This window comes from Panthera onca, chromosome F1 (genome assembly GCF_046562875.1).
Source record: "Panthera onca isolate mPanOnc1 chromosome F1, mPanOnc1 haplotype 2, whole genome shotgun sequence".
NCBI classification, from domain to species: domain Eukaryota; kingdom Metazoa; phylum Chordata; class Mammalia; order Carnivora; family Felidae; genus Panthera; species Panthera onca.
In genome coordinates this window covers 30,320,811-30,339,045 of record NC_138355.1, presented here as the reverse complement: position 1 = coordinate 30,339,045, position 18,235 = coordinate 30,320,811, and the positions used below count along the sequence as shown (strand labels likewise).

At 38.4% G+C, this 18,235-nt stretch overlaps 1 protein-coding gene across 5 annotated transcripts in view; it reads right to left on the bottom strand.

Moving 5' to 3' along the window:
* ACBD6 (acyl-CoA binding domain containing 6) overlaps window positions 1-11,187 on the bottom strand; it is a 204,990-nt gene extending 193,803 nt beyond the window's left edge. For 2 of the 5 annotated variants that reach the window (XM_060643807.3, XM_060643809.3), the window contains exons 1-3: window positions 10,332-11,187; window positions 3,824-3,888; window positions 1,054-1,150 (exon numbers count right to left, since the gene is read on the bottom strand). In XM_060643807.3, the coding sequence (XP_060499790.1) occupies window positions 1,054-1,150; window positions 3,824-3,888; window positions 10,332-10,553 (384 nt within the window). In that variant the 5' untranslated portion in view covers window positions 10,554-11,187. The remainder of the gene's footprint in view (window positions 1-1,053; window positions 1,151-3,823; window positions 3,889-10,331) is intronic. The other 3 variants (XM_060643808.3, XM_060643806.3, XM_060643811.3) reach the window with 3 other exon arrangements.
* Window positions 11,188-18,235: the final 7,048 nt, after the last annotated feature.

Genomic DNA, 18,235 nt, shown 5'->3' with positions numbered 1-18,235 from the left:
TTAATAGAACAAACTTCCTTCAAACTGGTAAAACATGTGTACCAATGAAATCAATTATTACCAAAAAAATCTGAAAATCGCTGTATTCATTCATTACTGAAATGTTTTGTCTAAGCATTATTAATAAAAAGTAATAATTTGCATTTTTTTAAGCTTATTTATTTTGGAGAAAGAGTATGAGCAGAGGAAGGGCAGAGAAAAAGAGAGAGACAGAATCCTAAGCAGGCCCCACACTGTCAGTGCAGAGCCTGATGCAGGCTTGAACTCACGAACCATGAGATCATGACCAGAACTGAAATCAAGAGTCAGGCACAACCCACTGAGCCACCCAGGAACCTCTCAATTTGAATTTTTTACATGATACCAAAGTAATCTTTATTCCACTAAAACACCTGTCAACCATGTTTTTAAAATTTTTTTCAAATAAAATAGCAACCCCACTGTTATTAAGTTCTTTCTAGATGTTCTCCAATAAGTTACCAGGAAAAAAGCATACGCTTAAGTGAACAACATCCAACACCCCCAAGGTCCAAAGTAATCTCTTTCCACGGGATTCCCTAGCACTCATATTACTACTGTTTTATACTATAATCATATTTTGTTATGTTTTATCTTCTATAATATACTTTAAACTATACAATGGCAGAAAGCATGTCTTACACACATTTTATCCCCATCAAAAAGCATTTTGTACATGTACAGAAAGTGTTCATAAAAAAAATCCAAGAGAAACCTACCATTTCTCAAGATAATGATTATCTCATGTTAAACTCTTTCAAATTCTGACATGAATGGAGTTTTTACAAAATTGAAATTATGATTATACTTTTAAAAATTCTCTATAATTCAGAGGAGTTCTCAGAATCAGTAGCTGGTTATGTTAACATTCAAGAACAGCATTTTGAGACAAGCAAATATTATAATAACTTTACAATCTTTTAAGAAAATAAAACTTTAAAAATGTTACTTAAGCCTACACTTGGTTTTAAACCTTTCTTTGAGAGACGAAGATCATGTTTTTGGAAAGCATTATTTACAATCATCAAATCTTACCTGAGGATTCCAACCTGGATCTAATTTCTTAACTACTGCAATGTATTCCTGCATTGCTTGACTGGGGCTTGAATCACCAAGTGCTTTCCATGCTTCCCTACAGTAAAGAATATCCAAAATGACCTATCATTAACTATGGAAATAATGCAAACAGCACATTCCTTTTTAGTATTAAAAAACTGGCATACACATTTTAAGGATGTGGGATATAGATCTAACAAGCCATAGATGAGTAGGTCTCTTTTTGCATTTACCTTGGTCTATACCAATGCACACCTTATATCCCACCACCTAAGGAGCCTTTTTAAACATTTTTTCCTAATCACCCTCCCCCATGAAATTTTAGTAACACAGATACATTGTATAACAATTGAATTTTGGAAGACCACAAACCACTAGAATATCCAAGATTTTATAACTCCCCCAAACCCACCTTTCATCCCTATTGAGAATGTATGATCTACAGACCAATAAAAGTAGTTTCCACCTTTTGAATTAACTGTGCTTATAGCATTTCAGTAACATAGGAACTAATCAGCACAAGAAACAATATTTCCTGGGATAATACTTCAAACTTCTTATTTAAGCTGTGAGAAATACACCTTTCCCTTCTGCTGTTATCTCATCTGTAAGCTGCTAGTAGTGGGTCCTGAGACAGGGACTTCAAAGCGAGGGGTGGTAAGGACAGAGATAAGAATTCTAATGAGTAAAAAGGTAGGGACTACTTGCAATATAAATACCAAGAGTAATATTTTAATCCTGTGCCCCCTTCTGGGTCATCCTTTTCTTCTTTTTTCTTCAAGCTGCCAAGACAGGCTCTTTCTTGGTTTTGTCCTCCCAGTTCTGCTTCCAACCAGGAAGTAGATCCACTGATCCAGCATAAAACACAATTCAGTGCCACAGGTTTTTACCACCTTCCTGCTCCCATAATGAATGTAACATCTTTCTGAGGTTTTCCAAATTTATTTTTACTGACTCTCCTGAGTCAATAAATGAATACATCCTAACACTCTATCTCTAAATACATCAGCATATTTCAAAGTGAGGAAATTTAACATCAATACCATTATATAAATATATAGACTACCTTCAGATTTCCCTCATTACCCAATAATGTCCTGTATAGATTTCTTCTCCCAGACCAGGAGCCAATCAAGATTCACACATAGCATTGATTTCATGTATCTTTATCTTTTTCTGTCTTCCATGATATTGACATTTTTTAAGAGTCCAAACCAGTTGTTTTATAAAAGACCTATCAGTTTGGATTTCTCTCACTGTAGGTTTCCTCACCTACAGTGTTCTTGCCAAAAATGATCAATCATGATTAGAATCAGGTTAAATGTTTTGGCAAGAGCAATATATAGGTGAGTGTCCTTTACCATGCATCACATCAGGGGGCACATAACATCACTTTGTCCCATCATCAATGATAAGATTAAAGACCTAGAAGCAATATCTCCCAGTTGTCTTCCTTGTAATTAAAAAGTAAACGCTGGGTCAGAATTGTGTAAATGCTGCTCCTCAGTAGTTTTTCATCTAACGGTTTCAGCATCCACTGATGATTCTTGCTTGAATTATTATGTGGTTGTAAAATCAAAACTTTTTAAAATTGCTAAAAACAATGAAAAAATAGGCAAGCATATAGGAAAAAATAATGCTGAAGTTATGAAATTTCTTAAGTTAAAACAAAAAAACTCACAATAAAAGTTTCATCAGCTATTCTCTACAACGGTAATAAAGTGTCAGAGAACTAGTTGTCATCATTAGCAAAGAAAGATGCTGCCAGAATGGAGATCAAAGCAATGCTTCCTTTACTGAGAATGTCCTACACCAAAAAAAGCTGAACTAAACAGGGGCTTAATGACATAACTGATTTATATTAAGTTCAAGCTTTGCATCTCTCTCTTTACAGCTGGGTAACAGTCCAGAGAGGCAACTTGTCAGGGACCACATTTTGAGGAGCACTGCTCTAAAATGTAAAGTTAGAATCCTTTTCTAGCACCCTTCTCTCTACAACCATATATATTTTTTAAACCCTATCCTTTATACTGTTAATCCCAAGACTGACACTCCAAAGTCCTTCCTTCTGTAACTAAGGGTCCCTGTTGTACACGATTGCTCTTTTTTCACTTAGGTAAGAGTAAATAAGGCCTCATATGATAAGAAGGAACTTCTGAATTATAAGTAAAAAAACTGGGGAGGGTATAATTTTTTCTTATGGATTCAGGAAAGAAATGGACTCACTATCTTCCCCCCCCCACTTTCTCCCCAACAGATTATTATAAGCACGTCTTCACTGTGGTGTGGGTAGGGCAAGGAACAGAAGAGCAATAGAAATGAGAAGATAAAATTGGGGCAGGGGTGAGGAGTAAAAATGAGGATTTATCCTGTTCTCTGTTCCCATCCTCCTGTCCTTCTTCCAAAGATTCTTCCAGGGGACAGAAGTGGTGATCCATTAGGGGCTGTATGACAGGATAGGAAAATCTCAAGGAATAGCTCTCATGGTCACTGTCTAAGAAGCTATTCACATGTAAGAAGTGTATGTCTGTTGTGGACTAAGTATATAGCAACATCATGGTATGAGAATCCTTTAGGATACTTAGCTAAAAGCGGATTCTTTTAATCTCTCTCCCAATTGCCTGTTGTTAGTACAGTCTATAGCAGAGAGATTAACATAAAAATAATTCTTTAATCTGCTCACTACTTTCTAATTCTTAAACACCTAAACCATTTCCAACAACCTCATTAGATTCCAGGAATTTCTTACCATTTTTGCTTTCCTTCAAAATCAAAGAAGCTTGGTTTAGGAGTATTACAATTTCCAACTTTGACCTAATTGAAGGGAGGGGGAAAAAAAATCAAGAACTTATTTTTCAAAGAAATACCAGAGAAACTTTTTATTTTCAAATTTATTATGTATACTTAGTAACTACAGATTAGAAAATATCTATATAAAATAACAAAACTTAACATTCTTCGCAAAAGCAAACAAAAAACAAACTTTAAATAAAGGCTGCTTTGGCTTACCACATAAAACAACTGTTGTCTAACACTGTGATACACAAAAAAACATGGGTAACAAACACTGGCATTCCTAAACTAGTAGACAAATTATGTAAGGCAAATTATAAATACAGATTATGTAATCCTTATTACCATTTATTCTATTGAAGAATTTTTAAACATGCAAAAAACAAGATTTATAGTATAATTTATCAGAATTCATAACATTGTTTATGCTGCTTCTCATTACATTATTAGCATTTTCTCTCTCCCAAATTCCAGGATAAAGCACACTGTTTGTAAAGTATCCCATTATGAAACTAATCAGTACAAATATAGATGCTGAAAGCTGTGCAAAAAATTTTCAAGGGTTTTTCAACAACAATATAAATTCTATCTACTCCACAATAATCTTTTCTTGTTTGTGGTCAATACTTATTTGTAAAACCTCAAATAACATTTGTAGTAAAACTATACAGTAATTATTTTCATTGTGAATAAACAAATGAAATTCACACAAGTGTAGAATTCATTATACAGCCCCTGATTCCCACTGGCAGAAGTAATCTCTCTTTCTGATGAACTCTCACAGCATTTATTCTGTATATCTCTGAAAGCACTTTTCACTTTTACCTGGTATTAGAAAATTTTGTGTAAAGTCTCATCTTTCTGTCAGAACACAGCCGCTAGGAAACCATTCCTAACACATTCATTGCACCTTATATAACGCCTAATCTAAGGTTGTTAAAAATGCTTGATGAATGTGGAATGAATATGTCAGGCACATGTTCAACCAAATATCTGTTTTTCCTAATGCTAAATACCACAACCCGACCCCATCTACTTCTCAGAGACCTACTCACTATCTACTATTACTCTTATACACTTGAATTTTGCTAAAATCAAACTGATGGTCTACTCGCTAACCAGGCAGATCTACTCACTGCTTTAGGGATTTTTATTCTGTTTTGCTCATGTTATTGCCCTCACATGAAATGCCTTCTCTTCCTTCAGCTTTCAAAATGCTACACCTTTTAGTCCCACTCAAAAGTTCAGATGTAAGAACCCTTTCAGTCTACAATGATTTAATCCATCTCTGAATTCATAACAATAATCATCTCTATCATTTGTTTAACAATCACATGGCCCTCAGATGAATATTAAAATGTACCTTTACACAGGAGTAGATCTTTTATAATGGGACCAAAAGGGGAAACAGTGAGAGAACAGGAACTGCATTTCTTGATCACCATAAAACAAAAGTTTCACACGTTATGTCAAATGGGCCACACAACTCATTTGCCTGTTAGGTTTGCCATTACAAACTCACTTTATAAATGAGTACAGAAAAACTGAGGAGGGGTGCTGGAGTTCACACGTTATATTAGCAAATCCCGAATTAGTAGTCAGGATTTTAATTTAGGACTGTTTGACTCCGAAGTCCAATATTCCTTTTCTATACCACTTTGCTTTACATACCACATAGAATCTAGGCTTCAGTTCTGGCATCTCTAAAATCACCCAAACTGATGGATTATTAGAAGCATAAGAGAAACTATGACACATCATAAAAACAGCTGCAGTTACTACCTTTGGTTTTTATCCAGACACCAGCCAGTGGCAGAAACAAATACCAATATCTATTCTCCATTTCTCCTACACGAAATCTTGGCCAGACACCTGGTCATCCAGCTAAACATTACATGTGGTCACGCAACTTAAGCCCAGGTTCAAGGGACGAGATGTGTGTGAAAGTGATATAAATATCTTCCTTAATGGGGTGGCTGGGTGGCTCAGTTGGCTAAGCGACTGACTTTGGCTCAGGTCATGATCTCGTGGTTTGTGAGTTCAAGCCCTATATTGGGCTTTCTGCTGTCAGCGCAGAGCCCACTTGGGATCCTCTTTGCCCTCTCTCTCTCAAAAATAAACAAACATAAAAAAAAGGAAAGAAAAGGGGGCTTGTCCTTCCCTTTCCCTGAGCCCTCCCTCACTAGAACATGCATGTGGTGATGGTGAGCCATCTCTGGCCAGGAAAAGAGGATCTAAGGGGAACAGTTATAAAACTTTTTGGTCTCATGATGCCTTTATTCTCTTAGAAAATGAGGACCCCAAGAAGCTTTATGTGAGTTGTCTCTATCAATATTTACCATATTAAAAATTAGAAGACTTCTTAAAATATGCATTAAGGCATTTAAAAATAAACTCATTAAAATAACAAAATTTTATAAAAGTAACTATATGAAGCAAAAAAACTTTATTGAGAAAAGTGACATCGTTTTACATTTTGCACATCTCTTTAATGTCTGCCTTAATAGAAGGCAGTTGTATTCTCTTATCTATTTCTGTATTCAATCTACTGCAATATGTTGCTTTGTTTGAAGTATATGAAGAAAATGCAGCTTCACACAGATTTGTTGTTAGAAATGAGAGAAGAATTTAGTAGCATTTTCAGATAACTGGATATTCTTCTTTGATACCACACCAAAACTCAACAAGTGGCAGTTTCTTTAAGGTTAGATGCAATGGGGACTCTGAGGTCCTATCAATGAACTTTTCATACTGTTACAATAAAATCCATTGGTCTGACTTGCACTTCGTTTTTTTTTTAATTTTTTTTTAACGTTTATTTATTTTTGAGAGAGATAGAGTGTGAGCGAGGGAGGGGCAGAGAGAGAGGGAGACACAGAATTTGAAGCAGGCTCCAAGCTCTGAGCTGTCAGCACAGAGCCCGACGTGGGGCTCAAACCCACAAACCACAAGATCATGACCTGAGCCAAAGTCGGAAATCCAACCGAGCCACACATGTGCCCTAACTTGCACTTTGAATGGATCTTTTACTCACAATTTGTAACATTTCATGCAATATTTGGAAAATATGGTTCACTGAGTTGTGCATTCCTTCCAAATGTTGACACAGTCTGTTACACAAAAGCAAAAGTTTACAATCATTAAAGTCACCATTAATCTCATTAAAAAGTTTTTAAGTATTAGGAAGCTGTTTGGTTCATACGGCAGATACAGATTTTCCAAACTACTAATTTTCACTTGAAGGTTCAAATGTTACCATTGCCAACAAATACTAACAGCTTTTTTCCTTAAAGTGACTGGCTCACTTTATTCACTTTGAAGAAACTATCCCCCAAATACTCAAATTTGAACAAGCATAGTTTATCTGTGACTTGTTCTATTAAGGAAAAATGATATTTCATGAAAAAACTGGATAGCTCAGCTTGCAACTCAAAAATTACACAAGTGTTTTTCCTCAAAAATAGCCAATATAATTTAGTGTGCAGAAGTGCCTTGGGTGTACCCGGCATTTCATCACACACAATACTAAAGACTCCTACTCAAGAATTAATATTAATAAAAATCAATGATTTTTACTGCTTTATCAAAGACATTTTTAAGTGAAATTGGATTTTTTTTTTACTCTGAGTACATAGTGGTAAAAATACCAGACTACTAGTATAGTTTGCTGCCACTGCCTTGATTCGTACGGATGCATCACCAGTTTCATCACATAGAAAAAAAGCAAACAGTGTATTAGTATTATTACAAAAATAGTTTTGACCTTACAGATCTCCTGAGAAAGTCTCAGGGATTCTCAGGGATCTCTAGACCATAATTTGAGAACTGCTGCCTTGAGGGATGACAGAACTACAGGACAGAAAAAGACCAAGCCCCTGGATGATCTCATGAAGCAGAGCCACCCTACCAGCTCTAGATCACCTACCTCCACACCATTATGTGCAATGAAAATAAAAGTTCAGCAGCTGACCCTGTATTCTGACACAGAAGCTTTTGTATTCCCAAATTCAAAGAACAGTTCTGGATCAGAAAAGACTGGAAAAATAAAACTACAGGATTTTAGGACTTGATGAGCAACAGTTTCCAAATGATTAAATAATGAATCATGAGCTATAAAGCAGAGTTATAAAAGGTACCATTTTAAAAGAACATCTAAACTCTGTTCTCTCTGATATATATAATACATCCAGTGCCTTGAAAGAGAATATTTTAACAAAGGGTGCTAATAGCAAATGCCAGTGAATCATGTGACCAGGTTAAAGTAAGAGAACATGCTGAGTATCCTCACTGTGCTCATGCTGAAGGCTCCTATAAAATAAAGCCAAAAGGAGTTTGAAATTTTCATTGTCCTAGAGTTTTCACAGGTGTCAATTAGTTATCTTTTGCTGCTAATGCAGAGAATCAAAAAACTGTTAATTTGTGTGATCTTTTTGAAACTTCACTAAAAGATGATTTTGGAGCTACAGGCTTCTCTGAAACTAAAAGAGCTACTATGTTAGGTAAGTTTAGGGCTCTGCCCAAGAAAAGAAGATTCACAGCTCAGCTTATTTTTATCATCTTCCTAGGGACAACTTTACCTCATTCAGCCTACAAAATACAGTGCTATTCCAAAATAAAACATAATTGTTTCATGAGAAATTGATTCATGATGCAGAAATTATATTGGAATTTCAACTTTATTACTCTATCAAAGATGCTATTTTTAACACTATCTCAGGATTCTGTTAAAAGTAAAATAATTATAAGAAATTGATAAAAATTGTGTCCCAATGTCATACCTAAGTAAACATAACCTTATTCTCTAATAATGAAAAATTTTATTTCCAGATACAAAGTATTTCTAAACACCTTACACCTCTTTCAGTGTATCTGGATGGAGTATACTTGAGACAGAATCGTTACCAGCTGACAGGTGACTGCAGTTCACTGGTAACTTAGAAATCAGATATTTAATAATTATGACTCTAATATCAGTAGATAAGGTTATGTCCTAGAAAGAAAAAGAATGTTCTCCAGCGAATTTATAGGAAAAGTCTTATACTGCCCAGAGAATTATTATTCAGACATGTTAAAGGTCCTAGGACAACGTTCAATAAACTCTTGTTAAATCATTGCACATCTCATTTTAACGTTATTTGGACAGGGTAAATAACCAAAGAAAAATTAGATATCCACAACTTCTGCAAGAAAGCAAATTTCAAGGCCAATTCAGGGGCAATTTTCATTCAACACTATTATATCATACGTATCTACGGCTCTCTCAAACCACTTTAACTGATATTCATAACTGAAATTCATCAATCTTCAAAATTCATCAATGCTCTACTCAGCATATTCCCTTGAAGAATACAGACGGACCCTCAACTATTTTTTCTAAAAGGAAACAGGAGGAAATAGATACCAAGAAGCAGAAGACAGGGGAAAATTTTTTAGTAAAATAAAATGGACTATTACCCAGAACGTCATTGCTTCCAGTGTTCCAAAGAGATGGAGTCTTCCTAAAATGTTATTTAACTCTTGTTAGCAATTTTTCACATGTTTAAATCTAGATGCCTCATGTAACTTTTTAAGTCTCTTAAAGGCAAATACCATCATGGTTTTCTTCTTTGCACTCCCTGAAGGCATAACACCCAAGTGTTTTGCACATAAAAGATGCTGTGTATTGGTTGATTATGATAAAGCAATTAATTATTTTTACTTCTGGTACCTTTGATTCTTTGAATGATAAATTAAATATGTCTTACATGACATTATGATTATTATTTCCAGGTAAAGTTCAGAACCTTAGAGAGAGTCCAGGAGCTACAACCTAGTTCTAGTTCTGATTTTCTGTATGGCCCTAGGCAAGTTATCTACTCTTTTTGGGCTTCCCTTTCCTGCAAAAGAAGGGGATTATTTCACCTGGTGTTTACTAGCTCTAACATTTTTATAATTGTATCTAAGAGAAGCATATTTAGCCAAAACATAAGTCTAATATATTTAGGACTTTAAAAATCACAATAATAAAAGTGGTAATGCTTTATTTTGTATTGCATCACCCTTTTATGACAATTATATAATTTCCTCGGATCTCACAATTTTTTTTAACATCACTTCCATATGACCATATTACTTCCATAACTACCTCCATATGACCCTTAGCAACAGTGAATGATAAATCTTATTTTCTCATCCTCATTTTCTAAAGTTGGTAAAAGCATAAGTGCATGGTCACTGTGCAAGTCTGAGAAGTCGTAGAAAACTGACATTCAATGTCCAGTGAACCTTCATCCCTAGGATAGCAGGTCGGTCCTTTCCAAATTCAGAATGATGCTATTCCTTAATAGATGATTAAACACACACACACACACACACACACACACACACACACACACACACACTTAAACCTAGCCATTACTATTAGTTTTTGGAGGAAAGAGGTCTCCTATGGCTCTCCCGCACCCACCCCTTCCCTGGGACTTTACCTGCTTGTACCTGGCATACAGGTACAAGAGCTGCTCCCTGCTGGCCACTTGAACCAGGCCTTGGAGGTGCGCTGCAGCCTTCTCAAAGAGCTCGGTCAGACTCCCGGACGCCTCGGTCTCGGGGCTCTGAAGGGATTCTACATCACCGGAGTCGTCCCCCGAGCTCAGCTCGCCGCCGCTGTCGCCCGTGGTGGCCCCCGCGGGCAGGAATGGCGAGGCCATGAGTCCTTGCTCGGTCCGTCCCTCTGTGTCCGCTCGGTGCTCCTCAGACCGGGGGTAACGCCGGCTCGGGGGCCTGGCCCACCAGTCTCGGTCCCGAGCCCGACCTCGAGTCGGACCCGAGCCCACTTACTCTGCGCTGCCTCACGTAACTCTGCCTCGCTCTCACTTCGCTCCCGGGCGTGCGGGGCAGGCTCCGCTATTCTTGACGGCTCTGCCCGGCCCAGCGGGTCTCCCCCGGCTTCCTCAGGCTAACAGCGCGCTCTGGCTCGTCCCGGGTCCCTCCACCGGCGAGCGAGTCTGGGGGCTGCGCAGCTGAGAGATCGGGGAGGAAGGGCGGCAGGCGGCGATGGCCGGGAGGCGTGCGCGCCGGGCGGGGCGGGGCGGCGTGCGCGCGAGGCGGGGCAGGACGGGGCGGCGTACGCGCCTGAGCACGCGTCCGAGCACGCGCGCGGGGCTAGACGCGGAGGCGGTCTCGGCGTTGGACCCGCAAGGGCGGGCGTTCTTGCGTTGGGCGCCCTCCGCTAAGGGGAACTCGCGGGGGCGCGCTAGAGATACGGTGCTCGGAGAAACTGTCCTCGATCATCGGGATGTCTGTTAATCGTTTTGTTGAAATTGCTAGTCACAAAGTCTGGAACCTGTTCTCGGCATAGGCCATCGGGAGTGGGGAAGGAGGCAGACTATTTGGTAGTGTAGCGATGGGAGCGGAGTCGCGGAAACACGGAGCTGAGGACGAAGGTTCCGCTGTACCCGCCTCCAGGGGTGTGTGACCCGGGCGTCCCCAAACTGGCCTCCGATCCCTGCACAAACATCTGTTGCTTGAGAACTTAGCTCTAACTTGAATAATGAGTGAAAATTTGGGAGCTGGGGCCTTCACCGCCTAAATCGCGTGACTAATTGGTCGACCCACTCCTCTCTGCCTCGCTTTGCACGCCCGTGGGACGCCCCACTTCCCTGGGTGGTACTGGGACGCCCCATCTCCCTCCCCGCCATTAGCACTTGTCTTCTCTGACAGCCTTTGCCACTGTGCTTTGAAGACACTAAAGTGAAACCAAAAACTGAGACACAGTTCTGCCCTAAAGGAACTTACACAAAACTACACAAAACCTAACCTGATGATAACAATTAACTTTTACTTAGTAGTTATTATATCCCAAGTGTTGTAAAACAAAAACGAAAACATTGTTCATTTAGTACTCAAAACAATGTAATAAGCACCATCAGATTTGGTACAAAGAAAGTGTTCTAAGGAGCGGTTATTGGGATAGTTGGGTGGCTCAGTCCGTTGAGCATCCCATTCTTGATTCCCACTCAGGTCACGATACAATGGTCGTGGGATCAAGTCCCTCCACCAGCTCCACAAGCTTGGAGCCTGCTTAAGATCCCATTCTCCCTCTGCCCCTCTTCCCCACTCACATGTGCTCTCTCTCTCGCTCTCTCTCAAAAAAAAAAAAAAAAAAAAAAAAAAGTGGTTATCGACCATTTGGGGTTAGACTTTATGCAGGTGGACATGGGATAAAGACAGGTGAGAGAAGAAAGAAAAGACAGGAAGTTGTGAAGGCTTTGGTCAGGATTCAACAAATATTCTTTGAGCATCTAGAATGTGCCACTGTCAGTCTCTTGCTCTCAAGGCACTCAACCCAAGCAAGGGATGGCCAAGAACAAATTCTTACAATTAAAAAGTGATAATAATAATAACTCATTGAATCCCTTCTTGTTTAAGGTACTTAATCCTTACTACTAAAGGTAGGTACAGTTATTTCCACTCTGCACATAGGAAATCAGCAGAGTCATTGAATAACGTGCCTAAGGTGCACAACTAGTAAGTAGAGAATCATGGAAAAAGTCAAGTTTCATCTTTTTCTGTATTCAACAGCAGTTTAAATAACATGGGACTAAAGCAGGCAAAACTCTTTTATGAATATAAGCATACAGCAATTCCACTTTTACCCGGCAAGAATGCATACATGTGTCCACCAAAATACATGTACCGGAACATTCATGGCACCATTATTTCTATACTGCTCCAAACTGGAGACTCCCAAATGTCCACCAACAGTCGAATAAAACTGTAGTGTGCTTACACAATGGAGTACTACTTAGCAGCAAAAATGAACTACAGTAACATACAACACACGAATAAATCTCATAATGTAGAACCCAAGAAGGCTGACACAAAAGAGCTCATATGCTTCCATTCATAAAAAGCTCAAAAGCCTGAAAAACTATTCTGTGGTGTTAAAAGTCAAAAGACTTTTAGTCTTGAACTGAACCCTGGTTACACCGGTGTGTTCGCTTTATCAAAGCTCACTTAAAATGTATACTTTTCTGTATGTACACTGTATTTGAATGAAAAGATAAAAAATAACGTGAAAGGGGTGCCAGGGTGGCTCAGTCAGTTAAGCATCCGACTCTTAATTTCTGCTCAGGTTATGGTCTCATGGTTCACGAGTTCAAGCCTTGCATCAGGCTCTGCGCTGTCTACTCAGGATTCTCTCTCTCCCTCTCCCTCTGCCCCTATCTCTCACTCAAAATAAATAAATAAACTTAAAAAAAAAACTTTTTAAAATAACGTATGAAAAGGAAAAAACATGAAGAGTCCCTGACATTCAGAAGCTGGCCTGACACTCACAGTTAAGCCGTATTATTCTCCTATAGATACAAATAACCTCATGAAATATCAACCTTGGACAAGGTATCATTGTAAAAGCATGATAAAATAAGACAAAACAAAACACTTCATAAACTTGTCTAAATACAGACAAAAACAATATCACTCTGCCCCACAAAATACCAAACACCCTTTCTATTGGCCAAAATGAATGATTATTACTTCTTTACAAACTATAGCTTTATTCTCATGTTAGTCTTCTCTCCCTATAGATAAGATTTATTGAGATGCCCAATCATGGAATTGTCCTGGCTTTCTGATAGCATCCAATTGAGGACAAGTCCCTGTTTCTTCAGACTCTACCTCAAGTCACCAACCAAAGCCCAAATTCTGTAATAGGTGTTTTCTGAACATCTTCTTACTGAGCCAGCCCATGGTTCCCCATGGTGTGTATTCTTCCTTGTTGCAACAAGAAATAAATACAACTGGGTTTACTATAGCTGACTTCCTGATTTCAGCCTCCAGCTGAAGGGCATTGACACTTGACAACATTTGATTTCTTGAGGGTTCTGTGAAAACTCCAAAACTATCAGGATCTGGCAACTTTGAGAAAATAAATCTTTTACAGTTGGTGTTTCCCTTCAAGCATTTCTTGGGAACTGTAGGGAAATGAATATGTTTTTCTTTTTTTTTTTAAACACTTATTTTTAATTTTTTGTTAACGTTTATTTATTTTTGAGACAGAGAGAGACAGAGCATGAACAGGGGAGGGGCAGAGAGAGAGGGAGACACAGAATCTGAAACAGGCTCCAGGCTCTGAGCTGTCAGCACAGAGCCCGATGCGGGGCTCGAACTCACAGACCGTGAGATCGTGACCTGAGCCGAAGTCGGACGCTTAACCGACCAAGCCACCCAGGCGCCCCTGAATATGTTTTTCTGAATCTCAAGAAGAAATCAGCAGAGAAATTGGGAAGACATAAAATATCATAATTAGAATAAAAACTTAATCAGTATAAAAGATTAACAACCAATTTGGAGAGATTATTGATTCAAAGGGATCCACTGACAAGTTAAAAACAATAGCAGGGGGTTGCCTGGGTGGCTCAGTTGGTTAAGCATCCGATTTCAGCTCAGGTCATGATCTCATGGTCTGTGGGTCCAAGCCCCACATCGGGCTCTGTGCTGACAGCTCAAGGACTGGAGCCTGCTTCGGATTCTGTGTCTCCCTCTATCTCTGCCCCTCCCCCACTCGTGCTCTGTCTCTGTCTCTGTCTGTCTCTCAAAAATAAATAAAACATAAAAAAATTTTTTGTTTTTGCTTTAAAAAAAAAAAAGCCATAGCAGGAAATGCTAACACCTGGGGTCCAAAGTGACCCAGGGAAAGGAACAATCAGGCAAAAAGTGGTCAAGAGCTAATCAGTCTTGCTGGTGGTGGTTGCCTTGGTGTACATGTGTTCATGGCCCCATCTGCTGCTAACAGTGAGTCATTTTGCAAATACAATAAATGTTAATAAGATCATGCACATGGTACACTTTATACACATTTTATGAGTGATGTTCTGAGAAATAAGTTTTGGAAGACAAGTCACTCCATAAACTGGCAAATTCTTTAAGTGATTCTAAGTAGCACTATTAATTTGCTAAGAGATCCGAATGTTATAAGAATGCCATCCAACAATGTTTGCTAGCATTTTCCAGTGTCTGTATTCACTGTAGGTTACAGTTGTTTATAAGTAATAGGAAGAAGCGCAAAGAGAAGATTATAATATATTGCAACATGACATCCTGAATGTACCTACAACCTGAATAAAAGTCATACCAATGACAAAACTAAAGATAGGACAACCAAAGAAAACATTTTTGTTAAAAAAGTAACTGGATTTAGCACAATTCAGGTTTTGTGAAACATTGACCTTTTTTTTTTACATTATCATTAAAATATTCATTAATTCATCAAAATTGTTCATTCCTAATATGTTTCAGACACAGTATTAAAACCTAGGGATATCAAGATAAACAAGGTTATTATTCATGTTATTCTACTCCAGCCACATAGGCCCCTTTCTGGCTCTTCTTCAAATCTAGAATTATGTAGAATACTCCCATTTTAGTGACTTTATGCTTGCTAGTCCCTCTTTCTGGAACACTCTATCCCCAGATTTCTTTGGGGAGGTTTGCCCTCACCTCTTTCAGGTCTTTTTGCTCAGTTGTTGCATTAGCCAAACTTTCCTTGGCTGCCTTATTAAAAATTGCAACTCCATCCTTCCAACACCCTATCCCACTTCTTTAGCACTTACTGCCACCCAGCTGACAATATGTTTTAGTCATTTGTTATATCATGTCTATATAAGTTCCAGGAAGGCAGGGATTTTCGTCTGATTTTATCACTGCTGTATTCCACAGAGCTGGCACATAGCTAAATCTTTATCGAATAGATAAATGAGTGAATTTATAAAAGACCTGGTCATTTTTCTTTAAGGACTTAGGAGAGTAAATGAATAAGGGCAATAGTACATGACAAGTGATGTGGAAAGGGCATGCCAGACAGAAGTAACATGAGCAAATGCACAGGGGTATAAAAATAACAAGCAATATTTCTTGTTTTCACTTAATAATAAGTAAGATCAATAAGCAAACAGCAGAAGTGTAATTAGCTGATTTTCTCTCACCAACATAAACTAAATATTGGAACATATGTTAACCTACTCCTAAGAAGAAAACCTTGCTTAACAAAGGCTGCATTATCTTTTTTCTAAGCTTATTTATTTACTTTGAGAGAGTGAGAAAGAGAACATGAGCAGAGGAGGGGCAGAGAGAGAGGGAGAGAGAGAGAATCCCAAGCAGGCTCCACGCTGTCAGCATGGAGCAGGATGCAGGGCTCAAGCTCATGATCTTCAAGGTCATGACCCGAGCTGAAATCAAGAGTCAGGTGCTTAACCAACTGAGCCAGCTACCCAGGTGCCCCAAGGCTGCATTATCTTGCAAATGTTTAAAAGAATAGAGTTCTTAGAGGTTAGTGGCTTATTTGTATGTCACTAATCAAATTGATGGTACTTAACTAGTAGGATGTAATCTTTTAGGAATTCTATGGCCCTTAATGCAACTCTTTTTTAAAAATGTTTATTTATTTGAAGAGAGAGCGTGCACGAGCATGCAAGCAGGGGAGGGGCAGAGAGAGAGAGGGAGAGAGAGAATCCCAAGCAGACTCAGTACTGTCAGCACAGAGCCCTACTCAGGTCTCTCTCTCCCCCAAACCACAAGATTCTGACCTGAGCAGAAGTCAAGAGTTCGATCCTTAACCTACTGAGCCACCTAGGCACCCCTAATCCAACTCTTAAGCACATTAGTGGGACTCTAGTACATAGGCAGATAAGCAGATAGAGATATTAGACTATATTATCTGATTTGCATAATTTTGAAGTTCATTTGACCACCTTCAAATACAGGAATCACAACAGGAAAATCACTGCCCCGACCATGGAGTCCTTGTGAATTCTGTATGATGAGTAAAATTTAATGGAAACAAACAAACAAATGAAAACACATCCTCAAGTTCTCAGGAAGTTAGATATTTCCTACTAAAAATTAAAAAAAACTTTGATTAATTTTGAGACCCCTCCCCCCTAGTAGAGGATGTTTGATGGTAATGGATGGGCTTAACTCAGTGTAAGTAACAGAGATTTCTGGGGGATGTGTTTGTGGGTTTAGAAACTGACTTAATGGTAGAACCTTGTGTAATGCTGCTTAGCATTACATGAATTCAAATACAAGGGCAAATCATCTGCCACAAAGCAAAATAGGATTAAATAATAAAAGCCTAGCATACTCTTAGATATCAGTCCTGAAGAGATTCTACTGTGCTTGGTAAAATGAACCACAGAGTAATATAGAAAATCAGTGGGCTCAAGTAAGCGGGTAGTGATGGCTCACTTCTGGCCCACATTTGAAACATTTTGGTTGTTGTTGTTGTTAATATATTAACTAGTACATCAATGGTGCTTCATATTCTATATTAGTATAATACGAAGGTGAAGTAGTGAAATAGTTTTACAATTTCATTGTTATTTTGACTTGCTGAAAATTAATCGACATTGAATTATTAAAATGCAGACTATTAACCTTTCAGGTAATGTAATACAGTCCACAGGCCAGAGAGTCTGCTATCATTCTTGCAATCAAATAACTTAAATTTTAGTTGTAGAAACAAGATTAGGACTCATTAGAAAAATTATAAAATTAAATAAGACAGTAAAATTAAGTACTAAATCTCGTGGTGCACACTGAAACAAAATAATGATAGGATTTTTTTGCTGGATATTCTCCCCCATAAAAGTCCTTTGTTGAGCAGAGGAGGAAGGAGCCCTTTAAACATCGAGTGACTTGCATGAGGCCTGATATATTTAGGTGGATGACCAAGTGGATCTAACACACAGATCTCCTAAAATGTATGTATGTATGTATTTTTGCTGAAGTATAGTTGACACACAATGCTATAGTCTGGGCCTTTTATATCTACTAAAACACACGGTGCTCAGTATTCATTAAATTAAAAGGGAGCTATTAGTCAATTGGCAGAAATTAATGTGAACTATGTGTAGGTGCATTAAAAGTAAAGATCTTTAAGGAAAGAATCACTGAACTTGGAACTAAGAAACTAAACATTTTTGTATCCATCTCGTTAATCTGTTATCTTTTTCTGGGTACAGTTACTAGGTTGAAGAATAAAGGGTTAAGAAAACAAAAACATAACTAACACACTGCACCTCCATAAAATGTAGTTTCTTTATATGAAAAATGAGGCCTGTGGGTTTGACCCACTGACACTACTCTAGGTGGTTTAAGATTCCAGGTGGCTGCCATCTTGCGCGGCACCGGTGGAGTGAAGGTGTAATATAGATATTGACCACATGATGGCAACATAGAGCCAGGTTTGTTTTCTGCCGATCAGAGGTTTGCTAGAGTATCTTTGTCTTCGTGTTTGGGAAAGACACCCACCTTGGAGAAGGAATGGAGCAATTTTTTATGTAATTATATCTTTATTTTGAACAGAAGCCAAATCCTAATGGTGTTTCTT